Source organism: Eptatretus burgeri, chromosome 6 (assembly GCF_056783735.1).
Source record: "Eptatretus burgeri isolate ZD-2024b chromosome 6, Ebu_testis_v1, whole genome shotgun sequence".
In the NCBI taxonomy this organism is placed as follows: domain Eukaryota; kingdom Metazoa; phylum Chordata; class Myxini; order Myxiniformes; family Myxinidae; genus Eptatretus; species Eptatretus burgeri.
In genome coordinates, this window is record NC_140966.1 from 49,356,133 (window position 1) to 49,381,395 (window position 25,263).

General features: G+C 42.6%; 1 protein-coding gene across 3 annotated transcripts in view; it reads right to left on the reverse strand.

The window, feature by feature from the left end:
- LOC147024736 (glycine receptor subunit alpha-2-like) overlaps nucleotides 1-25,263 on the reverse strand; it is a 112,523-nt gene that overhangs the window by 56,515 nt on the left and 30,745 nt on the right. For 2 of the 3 annotated variants that reach the window (XM_085884946.1, XM_085884944.1), the window contains one exon: nucleotides 22,577-22,681. The exons of the other annotated variant lie outside the window; for it this stretch is intronic. In XM_085884946.1, coding sequence (XP_085741072.1) covers nucleotides 22,577-22,681 — 105 coding nt within the window. The remainder of the gene's footprint in view (nucleotides 1-22,576; nucleotides 22,682-25,263) is intronic. 3 annotated transcript variants of the gene reach the window in all.

The window sequence follows — 25,263 nt, forward strand, 5'->3', positions numbered from 1 at the left end:
GTGAGTGAAGAGGAGGGGGCGGGGTCGGGGCAGGGGTAATTCAAATTTTGGGCGGGGGTAAGCAAATTGAAGGCGGGGGGAATGGGGCAGGGGCGGTGGGAATGGGGCAGGGGCGGGGGATGAGTAGGCAGGGGCAAGTATGCCCTGTCCAGTCCATGTCCCTCGAGTGTGGGTGAGCTGGTGAGGGTGGTTGAATGAACGGAATCCGTCTGTGATGGGGTTTCGGTTAGTCATACAATATTCTACAAAAACTGTTTAAGACAAGCAAAGTACTACATATACATATATTGAACTCTGATGATTAGATGTAAGATAATGTAATGACAAAACTTGGTATCATATGCGAGCATAGTTCTCACAAGAGAGCAAGAAAGCAAGACATTTCTATCATCACCTAATCAGTACTACAAATTACAATTTGATAAAAGGAGTAGTGATAAACAGGTAATAACCATAATTTACCGAATAATTCCATTTCAAACAAAATGGGGAATTTCAATTTTCAGCAATTTCAACAAATGAATTTTACTGAGTGATAACGAATAGTACCCGGTAGTTACTAAAATTGTATAGCCATAAATGGTAGACTAATTTATTCATATAAATGGGAATTATAATTCTCGACAATCTCAAGCAGTGCTTTTATGCTGCAAATTAGCCTATCTTAATAAACAATGGGATTTTTGCAGGCATTGGGTGAGGTTTTCTTACAGCGACAGAACTTCCCGCACTTAACCCCAGACATCCGGCATGAACATGTTGATTTGGCGCACCTTTGGCAAGTACAGGAGACAGACCAGCGGAAATCGAGATTTTTCCAAGAATTTGCAGGCATGAGATGACCCTGATCATACACATATCCATAATCTTCAGTCTTCAGAGACTCTGTTTCATGATCCAGATGGTTCTCCAGGGCGTGCATGATGGTATAAGCGGCATAAAACCCACGCTGAATGTGAGGTTGTAAGCCCTGGATAGTCGGTGGTAGGTTGTACAGAGAGCTGTTTTTGCTGTAGTGAAAGATCTCTGCTCTGAGGGTGATGAAATCGTCAGCGTCGCTTCCTCTTCTCAGCACTTTCACCAGATATCGTTCAGCATTGCGAGCTACGGCAGCCGATAGGAATGGGGATGTGGCGAAATGCTTGAGGAATCTCTCAGGATCCGCCTTTAGTACAGCCTTCTTGGTACCAACTTTGCTGGTGATGTCGCATCCTGTAAGGCTGTAAAGAGCTGGCAGGACTGCACATAACTGTTGACTCAGGTTCTGGAAAAGTGTATGAAGTGGCACATATCGAGTTGTATCCCCCAGACCAGCTCGAACCCATAACTCCTCCAGGTTGTGTTGCAGAAACACTTGCATGTGATACAACAGAGCAACAACGACATCGGTGTCATTGGAGACCACAACACACACGCTGTATCCGGAGTCCAGAGCATCAATAATATGGATAGGGATGCGAAGATCAGCTTCCTCAAATGTTGACTGGAGATGATCTAAAAGTCTCTGTGCCCTCATGAACCTTGATGCAATGCCAGTCCTCGTCTTCTCTCATCACTTGGCCAACCACAGTGGGGTAACGTCGAACAAGTCGAGACGCATTTTCACGAAGATTAGAATAGATCAGCTTTTCTAGTTGAATCCTGTTACCATTTGAAGGCCAAAAGGTTGCCATCTCTTTTGGCAGAGGTGTCCCTGGCTTGACGCAGCTGAGCTCGATTGGTGCAGTGTCAGTACGCCGAATTCTCTCACTGTCCTTAACTGAGCCGTCTTCAGAGTACATATCGAAAACATAGTCACATCGCCCAAACTCATGGTATATATCTGTAAATGTTGAAAAGGCCGTAATTAATTCTTGGAAAGTTGCCAGTCTGGTTAATCGAACTTTGCGAACATTAGCCAAAACGCGAAAAGGTTATATACAGTGATAAATCATTCTATTGCTCGTAAATATTGTGATTCAGTGAAGGAAATATCAAAATCGTCAAATCGCTTATTGGACCAAAACTACGACTCCTCTGAAAATAAACTGTTGTAGATAAATTCCTCCCGTTTACATTTAAATTGTTTGTGTATAAAACATTTGCAAGGTCGTTTTGATTCTCATTGGGTCCATTTGAAACGATAGTTAGGTAATAGCAATGTCTGGAAACTGAGGTATGTTTCAACCCGAATGCGATTCCATCGAAAAAATTGGCTAAAATATAGCAATTTCTTGTTATTGTAATGCATTTAGGGTAACAAATCGCAATAGAAATCAGTTCATTGCACTCCAAAAATCAAACCAGAGCAAAATAAACCATTTGTGTGTGCCGGATAATGATATTTTCTCAGGAACTCCGATATCGTCAATTTGGATAACTACGGGCGAAACCGTAAATGTTTGGCCGGGGCTGTAGAGAAAACGTACTTGGTCTCGAAGTGTTACCCAGACTTTTCTTGAAGGTCTTAGTATATAGAACAAGAAAATCCAAGGTAACGCCGTAGAAGAGTAATGGATACGAACTCCCCCACCCCCCCCCCCCAGAGCCTAGATTATACTGAAGCCTGAAGGTCTAATTAATTTCTAATAATTTTATGAAATCCTCCTCCTGCTCCTTCTTCACCACCTTCTCCTCCTCCTCCTCCTCCTCCTCCTCTCTTCCTCCACCCCCTCCTCCCCAGAGAAAAAAAAATCTCAAGCGATGTTTACTGAACAACATTAAATCAGTTCACAAAACATGTCCGCCTGAAAAAAAAAACATACTACATACAAGTATTCACACATTTTAATGTCTTTCAGTGAGAATAAAACGTTTGCCTGATATTTCTTTTGAGGATGCAGAGTAGTTGAAACAAAAAAAAACACATAAGAAACTGCATTGGTGAATCAAGGCATATTAGTTACAAGGAAAATAGTGTAGCTGTTGGGTGTATGGGATGAGGGGGAGGGGAATGGGAGGTTAAAAATAGGACCACTGGACCTGTAGCTTATCTGGGCCTTGGCCTAATGTTGTAATCCAAATTTGATAGCATTCTGACTGGTGGATCTGGAGAAGAAGATTTTTTTTCAAGGAATTAATGCGATTTTACCAAAAGTTGACTAAGTCGGCCATTTTGACACACTTCTGGTCAGGTGATTGGCATGACTCACAATTTAATTAAGATCTCTACCCCGGCCTAATGTTTCAACCCAAATTTGGTAGCGTTCTGACTGGTGGATCAGGAGAAGAACTTGGAAGGAATTTGTGTGACCGCCATTTTGACACACTTCCGGTCAAGTGATCAGCATGGTCTCCGCATTTCAACATCAGGATTGTGTCCTAATGTATAGGGAAATTTTTTTCAACTTTTTATACGGCATTCCCATGTCGTGAAACGCAAAGATATCGTTTTCTTTTTTCCTGAGGATGCAGTGGGAGGGGGTTATAAGCGCAAATTTTTTGCAACTTTTCCTCGTTAGTGCAGCTTTGCAACTTTTCCATTATAAGCGCAACTTCCGGCATTAATCACATTTGAGTGGCTAAATCTTCTAAATGCTCGGCCATGTCGTGTCGTGCCTGTGTGAAGTGGTGATAAAAACAACATTTTGATCGAGTATCACTTGTGCATTGAATGAACTGACTTCCTGTCATGTGTTGCTGTGGTGTTCCTATTTGCTATCAAGTTGTTGTATCTTACCTCCTTTTCCTAAAAACATCGAGCTTAATCTCTATGCCAATGATGTCAGCTTTATTTGCCAATTATGCCCAAGGAAGCTGCCTCTTCTATTTCAAGAGTATGAGCCTACGCAGCAGAATTTCCAACCGAGTTCGTAGTAACTTCTGGGAACAGTTTGTTCTGCAAGCTTTGTTCTACAGTCATGTGCCACGAACGACGGTCCAGTGTTCTGAAACATCGCGACAGTACAAAACACACAAGAGAGAAGGATGCTGAAACAATGAACCTCGACAGACATTGCTGCGAGCTGAAAAAGTGAGCAAGGGACAAGAAATTGTTGATCAGGTAGTTATGAGCTTTCTCTCAGTAGATATATGAGGTCCGTCTAAAAAGTAACGGTTACACAACTTGAATGTTGTGAAGTACACTCCACTTACACTACTTGAATGAACGGGTTGCGTCACAGTCTTTCGCAACATTCCAACAATATAAATGATTGGTGATGGTTGACTGCGCTCATTGTGTAATTTTTTACAGGTCGTTCTTTACACGTTGTCTCGTCTGAGTCATCGCGCTATGAGTCATGAGCAGAGAGCCAATCTGAAGTTTCTTGCCAAGCTTGGCAAAACACCTTCTGAATCCTTCGCAATGCTGCAGCAAATCTACGGGGAAGAAACGATGTCACGTACACGCGCATTTGAATGGCACAATTGGTTCAAAGAGGGACGGGAGGAGGTTGAAGACGATCCACGGTCTGGAAGACTTTCAACGAGCAGAACGGCGGACAACATCGAGCGTGTGAAGCAGATGGTGTGTGCAGATCGTCGACTCACGGTGCGGATGATTGCTGAGGAACTTTCCATCAACAAGGACACTGTCTGGAGCATCATCACTGAAAATCTCGAAATGCGAAAGGTGTGCGCAAAGATGGTCCCCAAGCTGTTGCCCGAGGACCAGAAACAGCAAAGAGTCACTGTCTGTCAAGACATTATCGAGCACCTCGAGGACGATCCAGCCCTGCTTGGGAGGGTCATTACTGGCGATGAATCGTGGATATTCGAATACGATCCCGAGAACAAATGGCTGAGTCATCAGCGAAAAGTCCGGCATCACCAAGACCAAAGAAAGCAAGGATGTCGAAGTCGAAGGTCAAGGTGATGCTCATTGCGTTTTTTGACATCAAGGTCATCGTCCACTTCAAGTTTCTACCACAGGGTCAAAGAGTGAATCAATACGTGTACAAGGAGATCCTTCAGTGCCTCATGAGATCAGTCCTGTAGTCCGGGAGCCAACCGATCAAAATTAAAAAAAAATTGCCCGGTCTGCTATAAAATTTTTGTGTTGATTTTCATAAAGAGACACCCTTTTAGTATATGAAAACCAATGTTGGCAATGGTGAAACTCTTGCGCAACAACACAGTCAACACTTTTGCGAGCCCCCTCTGATAACAAAATGTTGGCAAAAGCGAAGATGTAGGATAGGGGTAGGGGTAATTCATATTGTCCTAAAATCATAACCACTAAACCTATATACACAAATGACCCCTCATATTAAAGAGGAGTTCATTTCCTATATCACAATTGGTGTAGATTTAACCTACCTACAATTGACAAGGTTATATGTCAAACAACAAAAGATTTATGTAACTCAGAAATGCTTGACTGCTATCAATGGGGTCAGGAACAAGAACATACTTTTACATGCCATGGTTTTAAGGAAGATAAAATTAGAAATGGATTAACACAATATTGTGACATGAAACATCCTCTTCAGAGGAAGAGTCACTCTCTGAAACAACTCCACCACATGAACCTCTCTGACCAAGGCATATGCATGTCACTCAGCAAGGCACAGCAGTCCTTTTGCTTAAACATCGTTTCAGACATTTGGATAATTTGCACATGCAAGACACCGTTTTGTCTATGTTTGGCTTGGCTGGCTTAGACATGAGAATTGGGACCAGTTTTCCATTGATAAGGGTTCTGCCAAATGTTGTGGCTGGGGGAAGTGCTCGGTCACTGAGATGTGCACGTCTATACAGAAGCAATTGATACAATGCTCTTAAAACAAGGAAGTAAAACGCATCTTCTGTTGCTGGCAGTGACCTAAGGTCTAATTTTGAAGAGACAAACATATGCTGCCTGAGGGTATCCAAACAGCTGAACCCTTTTTGGCCATGCAGAGCAGTCCAGTATACTCTGGCCTCATCAATGACACATTCTGTTGCTGCCATTTCACTATCTCTTCCAAAATCAACAAGGTGGGGAAGGTTTCCTATCAGTCCCAGAGAAACCTGTGCCGCTCTTCTTTTCACAGGAACACAGGCATCATCCCAACTGACTGGAAGAGGGGCCTTGTTGTCCCTCTCTGGAAAGGGAAGGGTGATCGCCAAGACTGCAACAACTACCGAGGGGTGACGCTGCTCTCAGTGCCGGGCAAGGTCTTTGCTCGGATAATTCTTGATAGGGTTCGCCACCATCTGCTTGAGCACCAGCATCCAGAGCAGTCAGGCTTTACACCAAAGAGGTCAACGATTGACCGTATCCTTGCACTTCGTGTCCTCACCGAACGCAGACGAGAGTTTCGGCAGGGGCTGCTTGCAACCTATGTTGATCTCTGTAAAGCGTTCGATTCAGTGAATCGGGATGTCCTCTGGAGGATTCTTGGTCTTCGTGGGGTGCCACCTAAACTGATCGATCTGATGTCTGAACTCTACTTTGGTACTGAGAGTGCTGTGGAGTGTGGTGGTACCATCTCTGACTTATTTCCAGTTGTTACTGGAGTTCGTCAGGGATGTGTACTTGCCCCACACTTTCCAGCACTTGTATGGACTGGATTTTAGGGAGGATGTCGGAGAGATCAAGTTGCGGTGCATCGTTTGGCAATGTCAAGATCTCGGACCTTGATTTTGCAGATGATGCAGTCATCTTTGCGGAGACTTTAGACATCCTCTTGGGGGCCCTCGAGGTGCTGAATGAGGAGTCGGAGCCGTTGGGATTACGGATTTCTTGGGTCAAAACTAAGATCCAGGCTTTCGGTGACATCTTGGATGCTGCTGTCCTGTCTGTGTCTGTTTGTGGTGAGGATGTTGAGGTCGTGGATAGATTCACTTACCTTGGCAGTGATATTCATGTCTCCGCAGGTTGTGAGCCGGAGGTCAATAGACGTCTGGGTCGGGCCTGGGGAGTCATGGATTCACTGGATCATGGGGTGTGGCGCTGCCGGTACCTGTGCGGGAGGATGAAAGTCCGAGTCTTCAGGTCCTTGGTACTTCCAGTCTTGCTCTATGGGTGCGAGACTTGGACTTTGACCAAGGATCTGAGACGGAGACTTAATTCCTTTTGTACCAGGTCTCTTCGAAGAATCCTTGGCTATCGCTGGTCGGATTTTGTGTCCAACGAGCGGTTGCTGAGAGAGACTCGGATGAGATTTGTTACCTGCATAGTCCATGAGCGTCAGCTGCGGCTGTATGGACATGTGGCTCGTTTTCCTGACGCTGATCCTGCTCACCAGATTCTCTCAGCGAGGGAGTCTCATGAGTGGAGGAGGCCAGTGGGCCGACCACGTGCCTCATGGTTGCAGCAGGTTGACCATCATCTCAAGTAGATGGGGATGGGCCTGGCATCTGCCTGGGGGATGGCCAGACGGAGGCCCCTGGAGTACCGGCGGAAAGTGGACGCAGCGACGCGCTGTTCTGGCACATGCTCCCATACCTGACCTGACCTCTTCTTTTCCCCTTCTGAATGGGTAGCTCACTGTGTCACATCCACACAACACATATGTGCACAGAAGTGTAGCTGTGACATCAAGAGGATTTTCTGGTACTTCTTGCTCAACACTTCTACCAGCTCATGAATAGGTAGGTATTGATTCTGCCGTTGTATCCAGAGTTCTTGCAATGTGTTCAAGCAGCAGAAGTGATATATACACAGCATAATTATGTCTGTATCTGTTGCATGCACAACAGCTCGATGGTGATCAAGATATTCCACACAATATGCAAGATGAGCAATAATCCTTGTGTCTGCCTCTTCATGTTCTTCACAAGGTAAGTCCAGAACTGAACTTGATGCTGATGTGATGGAAAGAGTGTGACCTTTGTTTTCCATCATACCACCAAGAATGATGGTCACTCTATCCGGAATAGCTTCAGGACTCTCACAAAGGGAAGTGCCAATGAAGTTCTGAAGATTTCCTTTATTTCTTGGATTCTTCATGAGTAAATTCCAGTCCAGAATTTCTAGACTCTTGGATGGTGAGAATTGTCTTGCCTGGTCTGTCTGGTTTCTCCTCTGCTGCTCATCACCCTTCAAAGTATGGGTATCATCAAAATCATACTGATCACCAATGATATTGACACAGTTGCACATTTCAGGTTTCAACTGCAGGAGCTTGCGAAGATACAGCTGGGGAAGTTCACCAAATGTTTTTGCACCCATTTTTTGGTATTTATTTACAAATGCCATTGTGTCTACCAGATAAACTGTGTATAGGTCACTCTGTGGTAATGATGGCAGCTGTAAAACAACATCCTGCTCAGCTTCAGCAATTAGCACTGCCACGAAATCAGACTTGTTGCCTTTGCGCATTACAAACCCCTATGCTAAGCGTGGATCAACCTCAAATAGGGATGATGGATAGTCTGTCCACTCATGGGAAAATGCAATCTGTCTTGTGACTGGGTCGGCATCTCGATAGAAACACAGCACACGTGTAGTTGCAGTCTCATCTTGATAGATCCTGATTAAACTCTGTTTCCTTGATGGGTTTGATTTCTTCTGTGAGGAGAAAGTTACCAGCTTCAGTGGTTCAATCTTAATAGAGACCACCTCTTCTGCTTTCATAATGGCTTCCATGCCCTTAGCTTGAGCATGGACCAAGTCTTTTGAAGCAGCCTTCTCACCAGTTGCTCTATTGAGCAGATCCACTTGGTTGTTACACTGGAATGGGTTTATCATCTGCTGGCATATCACTTTCTTGATCTCCTCAACATGCATATGTTCTTCTGTTGCCTGCTTCTGTGTTTCTCCATGATGAGTAGATTCCTGTTGGCCTAGATTAGCCATAGACTTTATGTTCTCTGATACAGCTGTGAGAAATGGTGCTGTCTTCACATATTTATCTTGAGCAGCTGGTGCCTGAGATATGCCTTTGAACAGAGATGTCTTCCCTTCATTGTTGTATGTCTGCTCCAGGGCCATGTCACTCCAAACACCATTGAATTTTCCTTTGGAAGAGTGAACTGTGAAGTACCCAACCTGGATCCAGCAAACCTTAACCGAACTGTGTTCAATAGAGTAAGAAGATTTTGGGGATAGGGGTAACTTTGGTTGACAAAAATGTTAATTTTCTCTTTAAAAATTGATAGAACTCAATCAAATTTGCTGTTTTAATTAGCCATGGATACCATGTTCATATCACATTAAGAGAAATTAGTATTCTAATGCAGCATCTGCCTATGATAAGAAAAGTTCTAAAGGCCATCTTCAAAAAACGTTATTTTTAAGGCATTTTTCACAAAATTATGTACTTTTACGAGGTTTACTTCCACAAAGGCAATTTTTTTTTTTGTCATTTTACAATGCACTGATTGAATTCTTACATTTAGTTCACATTTATTTTTCATGAATGTGATTTTTTAATTTTTTTAGAAATTTTATTGACAATTGCTGTTTTATCAAATTTTTCAAATCTTCCTCAAACAAAAACGTCCGCCAAAATTTTTCGCAAGAGCTTATGAATTGCCAACATTGGTTTTCATGAACTGCAAACATATATCTAAACATCCTGGGGGTGTAAAATTTTATAGCAGAGGCTGTAAGGTCCAACCCTAAAACAGCCTCGTACACAGGTTGGCTCCCGGACTACTGGACAAGAGGAGAGATCTGTGAGAGAACGTCTGGGTGCTCCACCATGACAACGCCCCTGCTCACAGTGCCCTGAGAATCCGACAGTTTCTGATAGAGAGGAACGTGCCAACTCTGGAGCAACCCCCGTATTCACCAGACTTGGCCCCTTGTGATTTTTTCCTCTTCCCCAAGCTCAAGGGGGTGATCAAGGGGACCCGATTTCCTGATGTGGAGGCCATAAAAAGGGCAGTGATGACGGAGCTCCAGATGATTCCAGAAGAAGCCTTCCCGGGGTGCATCGAAGCGTGGAAGAAGAGGATGGCCAAATGTGTGAGACTGGATGGATAAGTGTGTGAGACTGGATGGACAAGTGTGAGACTGGATGGACAAGTGTGTGAGACTGGAGGGACACTATTTTGAAGGGGACAAGCTGTGATTTCAAGACATTTTTTTGGAATAAAATTTCTGTGAAGTCAAGCCTGTTACTTTTTTATATGGACCTCATACCTCTCTACAAACTCAATAATCTGGAGGTGAAGTCACTATTTCCATTCATGGACTACAGTGCACCTTCGGAGTCCTGTTGCCAATCGTGATTGGCATCAATGGCAGAGAAAGAAACATTGTGGATCCAGAACTTTCTGAAGGGGAAGAAAATATTTATGGTTATCGATGAAACAGAGGTGGCCGGTGCAAGGTCCATTAATACTCTTGTGGGCAATGTCGAATCACCAGAAAAGACGTTCCTGCTGCACTTGCAAGCAGTTTCCAGCCTCAGTCAACTCACAGACAGTAATACAGGCAGTGGATGATGCCATCAAAACACTACAGTCTGATCGGTCGAATTTTGTTCTACTCTTGAGCGACGCTGCACGCGAGCGACATGACTGCTGCTGAACACCTCCTCAAACAAATCTACACACGACTATTCCATTTCATGTGTACTGCGCATCTACTTCATAACTGTGCCAAAAGGTTCGAGCCCACTTCTCTGACATTGATAATCTGATCATCAGGGTCAAGAGTGTTGTCGTCAAGAATAAAGACCGTAAGGAGGAGTGTGCCACAATTGGATACCCAACTCAACCCATCGTAACCAGCTGTGCAATCTGGTTAAATGTGGCTTTCTACTATGCTGACAATTTGCCAGAAGTCAAGAGAATCGTTGGGAAATTTCAAGGTGATGGTTTGCTTGTTACCAGACCGATGGAAGCTATAGCATCAGAACACCGGGCGAAGGACTTGCTCAGTATCGATCGTGACTACAAGTGCCTGATTGAGCTAGTCACTAAATGCGAAAATTCTATGTATACGATCTCTGATGATTTCAAGTTTGTACACAAAGTTGCGAAAGTTTCAAGTTACTTCGGTGAGCATTGAATGCTCTTTTTCGATGTTAGAAAAACTACGAGTGAAGCACCGTAACTTCTCGCCCGAAAACGTTGAGAAATATATTTCAGTTTATTACAATCACAGCAGTGAACCATGAATTTGAGTCATTTGATTTAATGCTGACTTTAAAAACCTTGTAAAATGTCATATTATTGTTGAATTCATGAAAATGTTGTATCATTGCCAACTTGCTAGCTTTGAGAATTTAATAAATAAATGACTAACTGAAAATTGGTCGTTGCAGTAGCCTCCGGGTATGGATTTTAAGTTACTTTTTGGTGCAACTTTTGGTAAAAATAAATGCAACTTTTCACGTTTTTTTAGCGCAACAAAAAATTGCCACACTAATGTAGTATCCCAAATTTGGTGGCATTCTGACCATGGTTCTGGAGAGGAAGATTTTCAAAAGGAATTTACACGATTTTCCCCAAAATTGACGAAGTCGGCCATGGATTAACTCTCTGTTGGATGTTGTGAATTCCAAAGCTCTAAACATCAATGGCATCTTTCACGAAAAGGTTGAAATGCAGGTGCTGCTGCTTTCTCATCATAGCCAGCTTTGTGACCTCTCATTTTCCATCACTTTACTTCTGGTCTTCGGTTAGGTATAGGAGTATGCATGGGATCAGCGCGTTGTAGCGTCCACTCTCCATCGGTACTCCAGGGGCCTCCATCTGGCCATCTCCCCAAGCAGACTCCTGGCTCATCCCCATCTCTTTGAGATGCCGATCAACCTGCTGCAACCATGAGGCACTGGTGAGAAACTGGTGAGCAGGATCAGCATCAGGAAATCGAGCCACATTTGCATACAACTGCAGCTGACGCTCACAGACTATGCAGGTAACGAATCTCATTTGAGTCTCTCTCAGTAACCGCTTGTTTGACACAAATTCTGACCAGTGATAGGCAAGGATTCTCTGAAGAGACCTGTTACCGAAGGAATTAAGTCTTCATCTCAGATCCTTCGTCACAGTCCAAGTCTCACATCTGTAGAGCAAGACTGGAAGCACCAAGGACCTGAAAACTCGGACTTTCATCCTCCTGCATAGGTACTGAAAGCGCCACACCCATGATCCAGTGAATCCATGACTGCCCAGGTCCGACTCAGACATGTATTGATCTCCAGCTCATAACCTGTGGAAACATGAATATCACTGCCAAATTAAGTGAATCATTCTGTGACCTCAACATCGCACCACAAACAGGTCAGCATCCAAGATGTCATTGGAAGCCTGGATCTTTGTTTTGACCCAGGGAACCCATAGTCCCAGCAGCTCTGAATCCTCATTCAGTGCCTCGAGGGCCCCCAAAAGGATGACTGCATCATCTGCGAAATCAAGGTCAGAGATCTTGACATCTCCAAGTGATGTACCACAGCTTGATCTCTCCGACATCTCCCCCAGAATCCAGTCCATGCAAGCATTGAAGAGTCTGGGGGCCAATACACACCCCTGACGAACTCCAATAACAAGTGGAAATAAGTTGGAGATGGAGCCACCACACCTCACAGCACTCTCTGTTCCAGAGTGTCGTTCAGAAATCAGATCGATCCAGTGTGGTGGCACCCTACAAACACCAAGAATCCTTGGTGGGCATCCCAATTCAATGAATCAAATGCTTTGTGCAGATCAACATAGGCTGTGAGCAGCCCCTGCCAAAACTCTCGTCTGCATTCGGTGAGGACCTGGAGATCAAGGATATGAGCAATCGTTGACTTCTTTGGTGTAAAGACCGACTGCTCCGGGTGTTCATGCTCAAGTAAATGGTGACGAATCTTATGAAGAATTATCCCAGCAAAGACCTTTCCCAGTGCTGAGAGCAGCGTCATCCATCGATAGTTTTTGCAGTCCTGGCGATCACCCTTCCTTATCCAGAGAGGGACAACGTGGCCCCGTTTCCAGTCAGTTGAGATGATGCCTGTGCTCCAAACAGCACAGAACTGCAGGCATCGACATGAGTACAGCATTTCCACCAGCCTTGAGAAGTTCAGCATGGATGTCACAGATCCCTGGGGCTTTACCCCCTCTCAACTGGTTCACTGCAGCCTGTGTTTCCACAAACTAAGGCAGTTCACAGTTCATTGGAGAGTCAGCAATGGAGATAGTTATACCACTGACATCCAACTCAACAGCCGGTGGGTCAGCCTCGTACAGCCGCTCAATGTAACTGGCCCAGCAAACCTTCACTTTGGATTCCTCTGTCAAGAGCCCACCATCCTTTGCTCTACCTGCAGCGCGTCGAGGGACAGGCTTGGAGGAACGCAATGCACAAATTCCTCTGTCAGCAGAACGAGAATCACTCATCCACAGGTGATGCTCAACCTCTTCACAAATTCATGGATGATAAAATGCATGCAAGTTACTAGATCAACTCCCAAATAATCAAACTGATTGTAGTGCAGCAGATAACTGTAAAAATACTTCGGTTTGTGATGCAAGCATGAAATTTGGCAAAAATACTCTTTGAGATCCACTTTTTTCAAAATAAGCGCTGGCCACGCAAAATTCCAAGATGGCGACCATTTTTCAAGATGGCCACCATATGCACAGAAAATTCCTCTTCTGCAGCTAAATATTTGGAGCAAAACAAAACATTAAGGGTGTAAACCAAAGTTTTTTGTGTCTAAGATTTTAGCATGATTATTCTTTGTAATGCAACACCTCACAGCATGGTTGTAACAAAGATGGCATCCAAGATGTCTGCCGCAAAACCAAAACAATGCTCATATTTCAGGAAATAATAGACATAGACTCATAATTTTTGGATCTATACCTAGGTTTTTGGCATCAACTAATTGGGTGGACATGGCTTTAGATTCCTAGTTCCCATGCATACTGCTGAAACAAAGATGGGAGTCCAAGATGGCTGCCACAATAGCTATAAACCATTGTTCACGAACTAGCGTTTGGAACAAAATCAAGATTTTTTTTTTAAAGGTTTACTAACTTGACCGATATGGTTCAGATATGGACAGAAAAATTCTTCCCATTTTGCAAAGGGAAAAATCAACGATGGACAGTTAGTCGTCATAGGAGATGCTGAGGCCATGCTCATGCAGCATTTCTACCAAGCTTCTCTTCCTGAGAAGAAAATGAAATAAAATAAAATAAATACCCCCTCCACTCAAACAGGTGAAAAGCTGTTAGACCTCACACCTGCAACTGCATAGAGTTGTGCAGGTCAGACTCAGTCTGGAGCACTTGCACCTCCCACGACAGCCTGATTTACAGCCGCATTTGGTCAATTGTTGGCAACTTTGAGAAATGGGAGAGTTGGCTGTCCAGAAGACCTGCCATTCTTCACCAAACCACTGTCATCCCCAGTCAGCAGGGCTCTGTGCTTCTGGCTGACATTGGGTTGCCTGGGCCCACACACAACCAGCCTGGTAGGCAGCACGTCTGGTGTGTTGGAGCAGAGCTGCTCTGGTTGGTGGAATGGCCTTGTAAGGCCTCTGCTTTCTGGCAAACATGTCAAGCCTGGCCTCGTCCACAGTGGCAGCAGTGCTGGACCTGTCATACATCAGTATGACAAACTTCTGCAGTATCTCTAGGTCGCCATCTTCCACTGTGAGAGGGTACTGACTCAGTTTGGATTTTTTTTTCGATTTGATTTTTTTCGTGGCCAGCGCCATTTTTTAACACAGTCAACCAAAGAGAGTATTTGTACCAAATTTCATGCTTGCATCACAAACCGTAGTATTCTAGGGGTATTTTGCAGTTATCTGCTGCACTATGAGAAAGCAATGGAGTTCTGGAATACCATTTTCATATTCCAGTACTCGAAAGGAAAGATCCAAATACCAGGAGTGAAGATACATTGTGGGATTTTTCAGGGAGACAGCCTTTCACCCCTCCTGTTTTGCTTGGCCCTGGACCCACTGAGCAACCTCATTAATGAGCAAGGACATGACTTCACCCTCACATCCAATAAGAGAACGTCCAAAGAGACAGAGAAGATGACACATCTGCTGTACATGTATTGATTTAAAACTCATTGCACTAAACAACAAAAAATTGGCAGAAAAACTGACATAAGTGAAACAGTACTCTGAAGACATTCAAATGGAATTTGGTCTAGATAAGTGTGCCAAGTGCATATTCATAAAAGGTAAACCAACAAAAATGGACAGCATGAAAATCGACCTAAATACAACAATACAGGAGCTAAACAATGAAACATCATATAAATACCTCGGAGTAGAAGAGAGCCACCAAATATGTCACAAATAAAAGTGCAAAACAATTGCCAAAGAAGAACTACATAGAATGAGGCGAATCTTGATGACATACCTCTCCCAAAGGAACAAAATCAAAGCCATTAGCCAACTCACAGTACCAGTATTCCAATTAAGTTGCAGAATAGTAAACTGGCCACAATCAGAAATCAACAAACAAGATATCAAAACGAGAAAACTCCTCGCGAATCCCCAAAATGTTAGCCAAAAATCAGTGCACCCAGAGAATGTACCTGCCAAGATGAGAAAGAGGTAGTGGCCTGATGGAACTCAACCAAGTGCACAGAATGACAACTGTCGGCTTGGCTGAGCACATGAAAAGTTCAACAGATTACCGAACCCAATTTGTATGCAAACAAGAAGACAGCAAGCCAGAAAAGGTATCCCTAACCCACTTTGCAAAAATAATTCCAAAACAGGTGTGAATAGAAGGTGTCACACACAAAACACAAACAGCAACAAATACAGCCCCAACAATTGTGAAAAAGACAAAACAAAAATATAAGGTGAAATATCAACAGATATACACTGACAACTGGGAGAACGATAAAAAAGCAGGGAGGTATAATGATTAAGGTATATAAATAAGGGAGGTATATAAAAAAATGAGTTGGACAGATTGGGAATAAACAAAGAAGGCTCATTGGAATGGCTAAGAAGAGGTCAGCAAAACTGGGGATGGAGAACAAATCGTACTAAAATACATCATTTGGTGCCTGTCTGTCTGACCACGATACATTAGGTCATTACTTATCCAATCTCAACCAACCTTGCCAGGGGGACTCAGGGTCAGACAACAGAGGTTGTACCGACTTCATTTGCTCCCCTCCCCAAAAGGGCTTTCCTACTTGGACGAACTCTGTGTTAAGGTAGATACATAACTTATCATGGCTTTTCGTGGGATACTCCTACTGGAAGTAAAAATTATTATAACCACAAACTGAAGTATTCAGTCAATTCTGTCCAACCTATGATTACCTTTTTAAAACAGTCGCTACTGTTGTTTAACACTAAACTGAAATAAATTTGGAAGAAACCCGATGTCTTTGAGGCATTCCATACTTGTTGCGTCCCCAACAGACAAGCGGACCCGAGCCGTCTCACCTTGCTAGGCCTCGAGATAGGCCACAAGCTAGGCTGCAGTGATTTTTAGCTAATAAAGATGTTTAAATGAGTCTTTACGGATGAATTATGTATCCCGTTGTCTGTCCGATTTTTCTAGCAATCAGATTATGGTATATGTGAACTGCATATGGATTGTATATAATTTATGGATAAATATGGATAAACGACCACTAGGTGGAGCAGTGGAGTCGTCTTCCACCGACCACCCGGAATTTAGGTCGTGACTCTCGGACAACTCCGAAAGGTCATGGGTCACTTCAAGGACCGTGGTCGCCAATATTTTGACGGCGTGAGGTAGGGTCCACTTGTCTAATTCCAATTTACCTCAGTACTCACGCCGTCCAACTACCGGGGAAACCACACCCTCGGCCGACTTTGTCTGAATCGAGTCGCTATCGGATGCTGAGCGGAAGTTACCAAAGCCACGCCAGACCAAATGAACAATTTATGGCACGAACGGCTTTACTATTTCTCAATACGCACCTTGCTAGGCCAATGAAAGAAAACACGAACAACGAACTGGAACATTTAACAGGGGTTTATTTATAACAATAATCGGGAAGGGAGACACAGAGCAGAGTTATCACAAATAAAGAAATGTAATGTACAATGAACAAGGCACCTAATGATTCTACTTACAGACGGGGCCCACGGACACGGACACACACACACACACACACACACACACACACACACACACACACACGTTGACGTCATAATATCGCCGCTAATGGAAATCGCCTATACCATTATCTCCGAAACTAGGCAAGCTGTTTGAATTTTGTTTGTGGGAATCAAGCCGGGCATTAGCACAGATAATTTATCGCAAACCTGATACATCACAATGACGTCATATTCGTTTTTGTGACGTCATCATTAAGAGGACGAGGATCTCAGCTCATTCGAGCTTGTTAGAATGGAACTTGCTGTTATGATAAAACAATTGTAAAGTTGTACCGGTAAGGAAAATATTGTAAGAACTCGAGAAAAATAAATGCTTACAAACTCATATTGAATATAACAAGTACATCTTGTTCAATGAACAAGATAAAATAGACAAATGAGGAAATAATGTAAATGAAAAAAACATTTACATATTTTCTTACAAGCTGCAAATACGTTGTCGCTTCTTGGACTATTGTGAGTGATTTTAAACACATGTCGATGTGTGTGTTTGCACAAGTTCTAAATGGAGAAGCAGACAGTCCCATTGACAGCTGCACAAGCAGTTTAAACAAGGCACAACTGGTGTCAGCACATATTTAAATCCTGTACTATATCTACCCATCTGCCTTCTCATTTCCCCTCCTCATCCCTATCCTCTCTCTCTCTCCCTTGACGATGGACAGTTGTTGACAGCAGAAAGTTCAGAAAATCATGTTCAAAGCCACCATTGACTGCACAAGCACAACTTTCTTTTTCTATCCCCGCTATTATTTCTGCACACTCATGTTCTATCTCCCTCTGAAGGTTGTTATAGTTTCACACCTTTGCATTCACAGTGCCTTTCAGATTTAAGTATTTGTTGCATAATATTTATAGAACTCATTTGTTCTCTTGTTTATTAAGATTGTAGGCAGAAGCTGATCTTGGGATAAAGTTGTACAAACTTATATGACCAATACACACTGTTTTTGGGTTGCGACCCACAGCAATATCTTGAAATATGAGTACAGTAGATGTTAAAAAGTTGTGTTTACAATTCGAGTTCCTTTACAAGGAACTTCAGTGCAGGAGGAGACCTTTAAGTCCATAAAGCCTAAACAAATGATGCACAATCTCTGGTGGTTTGTCCGTTATCTATCCCTTTTAAATACAAAGCACCAAGCAAGGAAGCACATGGACCATTTTAAGTCTGCGGTTCAAACCGCTGACTCCCAGACTCAAAACGGCACTATGACTCCCATTATGCTGCCGAGTCTGGTTAAAATTATATTTATGCATACTTGATACAAATCTCACCACGATTTGACAAAACCCCCAAAATAAGGATAAATTATACAAGAAATTAAGAGGGAAGGTAATATAGCCTGGTGTTGGTTTAAGATCTTTGCGTCTTGAGTTTGAGCCCGTCAGCTGTTAAATTAACACCAGGTGCGGTAGACTCGGCCTGTCATCCTTCTGAGGTCAGTGTACTGGTAATAGAGGGTAATGCATCACAAACAACTGTGCTTCCAGAAAATGATGCAACCAGCAGCCACAGGCCGCACACAATAGCCGGAGGGAAGGTGGATGGAGGGGTCAGAATAATAATTAGAAGTCGTTGATTTATCTTTCAACAGGAAGTTTCTCATGAAACCTTTCTTAAGCTTCAGTAAAGTCTTTTAATATTGCACTTATAAAACTGAGAGGTTTGAAGGTAGTAAAATGTTAATTTTTTTTTCACATATCCCTCAATTTCCTTTGTCAGATTACAGAGCATTGAACATCGACTAAGATTCAAGTTACAACATAATCTAAGAGCTACTTTTTAAGATATCTTGGCTCATAGAAGAATTGACAGATAGAAGGCAGAGGAATATAAATATATTTATGCTTTGTACCACTTAATAACGTGTGAAGTATGTGTATTCAACCACCAAGATAAAGAGTCATTATTAAGGTAAACTAGCAACAATAAATTACTCAGAATATGAGGGCAGATTGAGACAAAGTGAAAAGCCTTTTTTAATAGAAGAGATGTTACTCTTCAATAAATGTAGGATCAATTTGCTGAGAGCAAGCCAAATTCTCTTTTTCTAAAAGTACATACTTACATTGAGTATGGAAAGAATAGAGACAGAAACAGTGACAAACAAGAAGGGCAGTCGGTGGAGCGCATACTTCCGCCACACAATGCCTGATCCATTCGAACATATTGGGCACAATAAATTTGTGAAATATCATGCTACATATCGTTTATGGCCCCATATCTGAACAGTGAAGAATCACATTAAAAATTAAAAAAATTATAGTAGCCGGATCCAGATTCGGATCTTCACCAAAATCTAATCAATTTGTCCTCGTCAGATACCTAACGTATATTCAAAAAGACTGAAGTGTTTTTTTTTTCTATCTATATGTCTTTATCTCCATTTTCAATAATGGCGACTGCTAATTTGCATATTAATGAGATAAATTTCAATGTTATCAAATTGTAAGTGGGTTTATCATGACCAATAACCTTAAAAACATGGGTGTAGACACCTCAACCAGGCTATTTGGATGCTTACTTTTGGAGATATTAAGAAAAATAGTAATTTCGACAATGACCACCACTAATTTGCATATTAATGGGTTTCTACAAAAATGCTCAAGGGTGCCAGAGTGGCATCAATCGGAATATTCATTCAGTTGGTCTGGTGATCACAAAAATGCAGAAAAACATTGTGCGGACACTAATGCAAGGTCATCTTGAAAAATGGTGTTTGACATCTGGACTACATCTATTGATCATGTCCCCCAGTGGACAACTCCAGTTGTCACCTGAGCCCAAATACAGAATTTCAAAACGACCTACCAATTTCATGAGCTACAGGTAGTGGACAAAAAAAATGGAAACACCAATACAAAGTCACCTAATAGGGCATTGGGTGACCACATGCAGCCACTACAGCCTGTATGCTCTGTGGTATAGAGTCCAATCGCATCTGGATTTCTGCAGGAGGGATGCAGCACCATTCTTCCATGAGAAAGTCAATCAACTCACACCTGTTTGACGGAGGTGGAAAACGCTGTCTCAGGCGTCATTCCAGAATATCCCAGAAATGCTCGAATGGATTGAGATCTGGTGATTGAGAAGGCCATGACATATGGGTCACATCAGTGTCATGCTCATCAAACCTCTGGGTGACCACACGTGCTCTGTGGATGGGGGATGTGTCATCCCAGAAGAAACCCCTCCAGGCAGGAAAGAAAGTCTACAACATAGGGTGAAGATGATCACTCAGTACCATTAAGTAACGATTGGCATTGACCTTGCCTTCCAAAGGATTGACTGCACCCAAACCTTGCCAGGAAAATGTGCCCCACATTACAGAACCACCAGAACTCTTCACTGATGGAACCAAGCACTCATGATTGTGGAGTTCTTTAGGTTGATACCACACGTGCACTTGTCCATTTGGCGAGAACATGGTGAAGGATGATTCATCTGTCCACATCACATTTCTCCACTGCTCGATAGTCCATTGCCTGTGCTCTTTGCACAACTGGATTTAGAAATGTGCAATGCCAGGTGTGATGAGCGGGTTATGTCCTGCAACCTTTGGTCTCCCGCTGTGTGGAATTCTCAACAGACAATTTTTGATAAAACTGGTTGCGCACGCCCAAGGTTGAAATTTACAGTCAATTGATTTGCAGTTGCTCGCCTGCTTTACGTTGCACTTAGATTTAATGCACGGATATTAGGGTCCTGGAGTATGAGCTTCCGCCCACTGTTGTCCTTTTGCTGATGATGTCTTTCCCTCAGAATTTCATGCCGACATCACCTTAGACACCATATGCCTCGTGAACCATCAGCAAGTTGAGCAGTATTTGTCACTGAAGCTCCAGCAAAACGTGCACCAAAAATCACCCCTCCTTCAAAGTCACTTGGGTCTCCTCTTGCAGCCATAATTATTGGCAACCAGGCCTGTGCAGCATTTTTATGCATTACCCGAAGCATGCTGGGATGTTATTTTCTGAATTAACACATGGGCCTCACCTGTGTGGAAGCCATTGCTTTCAATATACTTGGTGTCCCTCATTTACCAAGGTGTTTCCATTTTTTGTCCACCACCTGTATCTGCCCTGCATTGATTACATTTAGATTAATAATGGTTGTGTAATAGGCTACTGGAGAGATAGCAATTATATGTCTGATCTGGCTTGAATTCCTGATCCGACAATAAATGCAGTTTAGCACGGTACAGTACAATACAGCATAAGCCATTGATTTGTGTGCTGGGAAGTTTAATTTGCCACCTGGGCGATGCAAAAATGCAGGGAATAATAGTGAATCTATATTTTGATGTTTTCCATCATTAATTTTGGCATCTGTATTTCAATGATATTTGAACATCAGGCCTTGTGTTTGCGTTCAATTTGCCGGGACAAAGTAAATTTCATATCCAGGTTTTCTGCAATTCGTGAATACAGAGTAAATATGTATTGACTAAAACATGTTTAGAAACGACAAAAACTAAAACATCATCCATAAATGACAAAAATCCACAGACACTTCTCAAATCATAATTCTCCAGCAAGTTTGCCTTACAAGAACACGTGATGTGCCATTGTCTTTGGTCGCGTGACCCTCTGTGAGCAGGAGCGAGGTTTCATTGGCCCACATTTGTTTACCGATATTTTTGTTTATGGACATTTCAGGACAGTTTTGTGATTTTCCTGTAAATTGTGGCTTCAAGTTACATCAGAATGCAAAATTTCAGCTTTGAAGCATTGAGTAATTGGGGCATGCTCACAAACTGCAAGAAGATACTCTGGTGCACCCTACGTGCAGACATAATAAATATAAGCTTTATATATTTAATTAAGTGGATTATGAAAGCGCTTTATATATTTGACAAAGTTGATTGTGTTTGCATTGAATAACTCAAGTAAATCAAGAATCAGTGATTGTAATGAGCTCTTTATTTAACATTTTACAGCTGTAGTAATTTTAAAGCATATCGGTCAAAAGTTGAAACGTAAAACGATTGTTTGCACTGTAATGGGTTGCTAGGCAATGCTAAGAGGTGGAATTTAATTGTTCGAGGTCGAATAACTGATAAACCTGATTGGAAAATAAACATTGATCGTCATATTCTTGAAACTGTTCCAACGTCGCAGGAGGTTAACAACAACAGAGCCACTTCTAGTTATCATTATGTTAAATTAGCATCCTTCCTTTTTGTTATGTTGATTGAATTTAAATTAGTCGTAAATTCGTTTTAGACTGTTCAAGAAATTGCGATTCTAGGTCTGATCTGGGTTCAATTCACCGACCTGACAAGAAACGAAATATATAATTTTGCACATTTTTAATTTACGATGAAGAAGGAATATGTTCCTGAGTCGACAAAACGCTGTTGTGAAGCATAAATTCCATTTCCAAAATCCTATATTCGGTCTCTCCTAGTATCTTTCCCAGACTTTTCCAAGGTGGTGGGTCCAAGCTTTCCTCACCCGGATAGATGTCTCCGTCCCTCTCCCTCGGTGGTGCCCGGTTTTTCAAATTTAACTTACCACTGCACACCATCTGTAAACATTGAGTTTATGACTTCCTATCGCTATACATCGACAGTGAATGACAAAAACACACAGACACTTTTTCAATCATATACTAACATAGAACCCAGAAACACAGCAGTCCTAGGTACCTCCGGGTTGACAGAATAGTATGGTTTCATCTCAACTTCACCAGACTCGCTTGTGTAATGGTTAGAGCGTCTGCTCATGGTCTCGGAGGTCTGCGGTTCGTGTTCCTGCCGAGTCATACCAATGACTTTAAAAAATGGAAGTGCAATTTTCTTGCTTGATGTTCAACATTCAAAGCTATTTCACTACCACGACAAGAAGATGTGTCAGGCACCCTAACATGTTTTGATAGTAAAGGCTATCATTTCCGAAGCATTCTAGCGTGTTTTGTTAACAAAGGCTACCACCGACAATTAAATGGTCCACTATGGAGAGAACATTGGAAAACCTCTGACTTGGAAAACCAAACCGTTGGAAAGAGGCGGTCCATTCACCTTGAAAGCTTCAATGCATTCAACTCGCTTTTTTTCCCCCCCCTACAAGAGCTCGGCTCATAGAAGAGAAGGTTGAATTGACAGTGGGGTAGAAAGGAAACAATTGGGTACAAAAAAACAAGGGAAGAAAGAGGGAGAAGGGGAAGAAACACTGAAAAAGCAAGTAAGAGAGTTGAGTTTGGAACGGTTAAGGGGGGTACTGAACAACACGGGTCAGTTTGGGAGTGACAGTGCACCGACATGAGGTAGCAGGGCACTGACTGATTGAAGCCCTGGTGAGAAAAATGGGAAAGAATGACCTCTGGAAGGCTGTTCCATAGACGGGAGAAGTGAGGAACAGAGGAGTTGAGGTGTGCAATCAGCCTGGATTTTGGAAGTTTAAACAAAATGGGATTACTGAAAGAACACAGGCATTCTCTATTTGCTAGGGAGGGTTGGAAGACTGAGAGCAGATGGAGAAATAATGGAAAAGAGGCAATTAATAACCAAGAGGCCACCTACCTACCTGTGATGTTCAAGCAACTGACATTGTGTTTCAGCCTCATTGCAGGAGATTCTAAAAATGTTAAAAGCTTAGATTCTATAGAATCCAGGAGACACAGATATGATGCTGGTGCACCAGCCTAAAGGAGAGAGCAGTACTCTATTGAGCTAAGATATCCTAAGATTTAATTTTGCAAAGGGCTGTCAGGATAGCCTACAGGTACGCACACTCGCCTTTAAGCCGTCTAGCCTGGGTTAGAATCTCGGTCCAGCTATAAACTGTCATCTTGGTGTTTCACAGACATAGTGATTCATCAATGGGTGTCGTCCCTCGGATGGACGTTAAACTGGCGTCCCTTTTACGGCATTAGTTGGTGAATGTTAAAGATCTTGGCATGACGTCCTTCGTAAAGAATCGGCGAGCTATCACCGGCACCATGGCCAAATTCCAAATTCCTACCCTAACTACTTAAAACCACCCAGGATGACCCCTGGCCTAGAAATTGCTTTGGCAGAACCAACACTCTGTAACACCGAGTATGGCACATCGGAATGAATCGGATATGTTGCAAAATATGGTATTTGGTGAAGTACCAGAACCAAAATTCCTATTGTACAATGTGGGATTGACCAGTTTGTCTCATTAATAATCTTTCTAGTCGATAACTAATGGAGTACCCAAAGAGGCTCCTTAAAATGAGAGAGCAGACTCGATAAGGATGTTGAAAATGAAACTTTTTGATAAATAATTATCATGTATTTTTTGCAAGATTATCTGAATGAGAGCATTGTTATGTGGAAAGGAGGGGTCCTAACGGTGATAAAGGCTGTGCCCCGCACGCGCATGAAAGATAACTTGGTTTCTCCATGGAGACAATTCCCTCTATCTCTGCTCATCACTGATCATGAAACTGTTGGGAGAGACACAGATGCCATTTCATCGCCATTCCTCCTCATAGCTATCCTCTCCTCTTCCGCTCAGAGCTACACTTTGCCCCGTGCTTTGCCATCTTGCATGACCACGGTTGTCCTGGCCCAGAGACCACATCGCGCCTGCCTTATGTCAAAGTTAAGGATGATTAATCCTGTGTTTTATCATTTGTGTGATCTCTTTACCATGTCTGTCTGTGCATGTTTGTTGTTGTCAATCACAATACTTTTCTTATCTTTTCTCATTATCAAGCAGGTTATTTCAAAGAGGCAAGTGTCGAGATAGATAGTGACAACAGAGTGGGGAAAACAAGAGATCTTTTTTCTTTTTTAAAGATCAGGGAGATCACAGGAAAGTTTAGGTTGATGATCGGGGTCCTAAAGTGAAGAACAAGAAAATGTCTGAAAGAAGAAACACAGGTGAAAGAAAGTTGGAAGGACTACACCAAAACTCTATTCAAACGAGATATCAATATGATGGTAACCCTTGAAGAAAAAGAGCATGAGCAAGAACCAATAGTGCTGGAATGTGAGGTAAGTAGAGCCCTGAAAGAGCTGGCAAATGGAAAATAACCAGGTGCCAACAAAATTCCAATATAACTCTTTAAAGGTAGTTGGGGAGGAGGTGATCAAAATTTTAAGAGCTGTCTGTACACAGATCCGGAGCAGTGTATGGCCTAAAAGGTGGAAGCAATCAGTCCACATACCACTGCCAAAGAAAAGGGATGCAAGAGAATGTTGAAATAATCGAATCATTGCCTTGATTTCACATGCTCGTAAGATATTACAAAGATCATTCAAAATAGAACAGAAGACTTCAAAAAGTGAGAACTGCACATTGTGCAAGCGGGAAGAAGAAGAAGAAGAAGAAGAAGAAGAAGAAGAAGAAGAAGAAGAAGAAG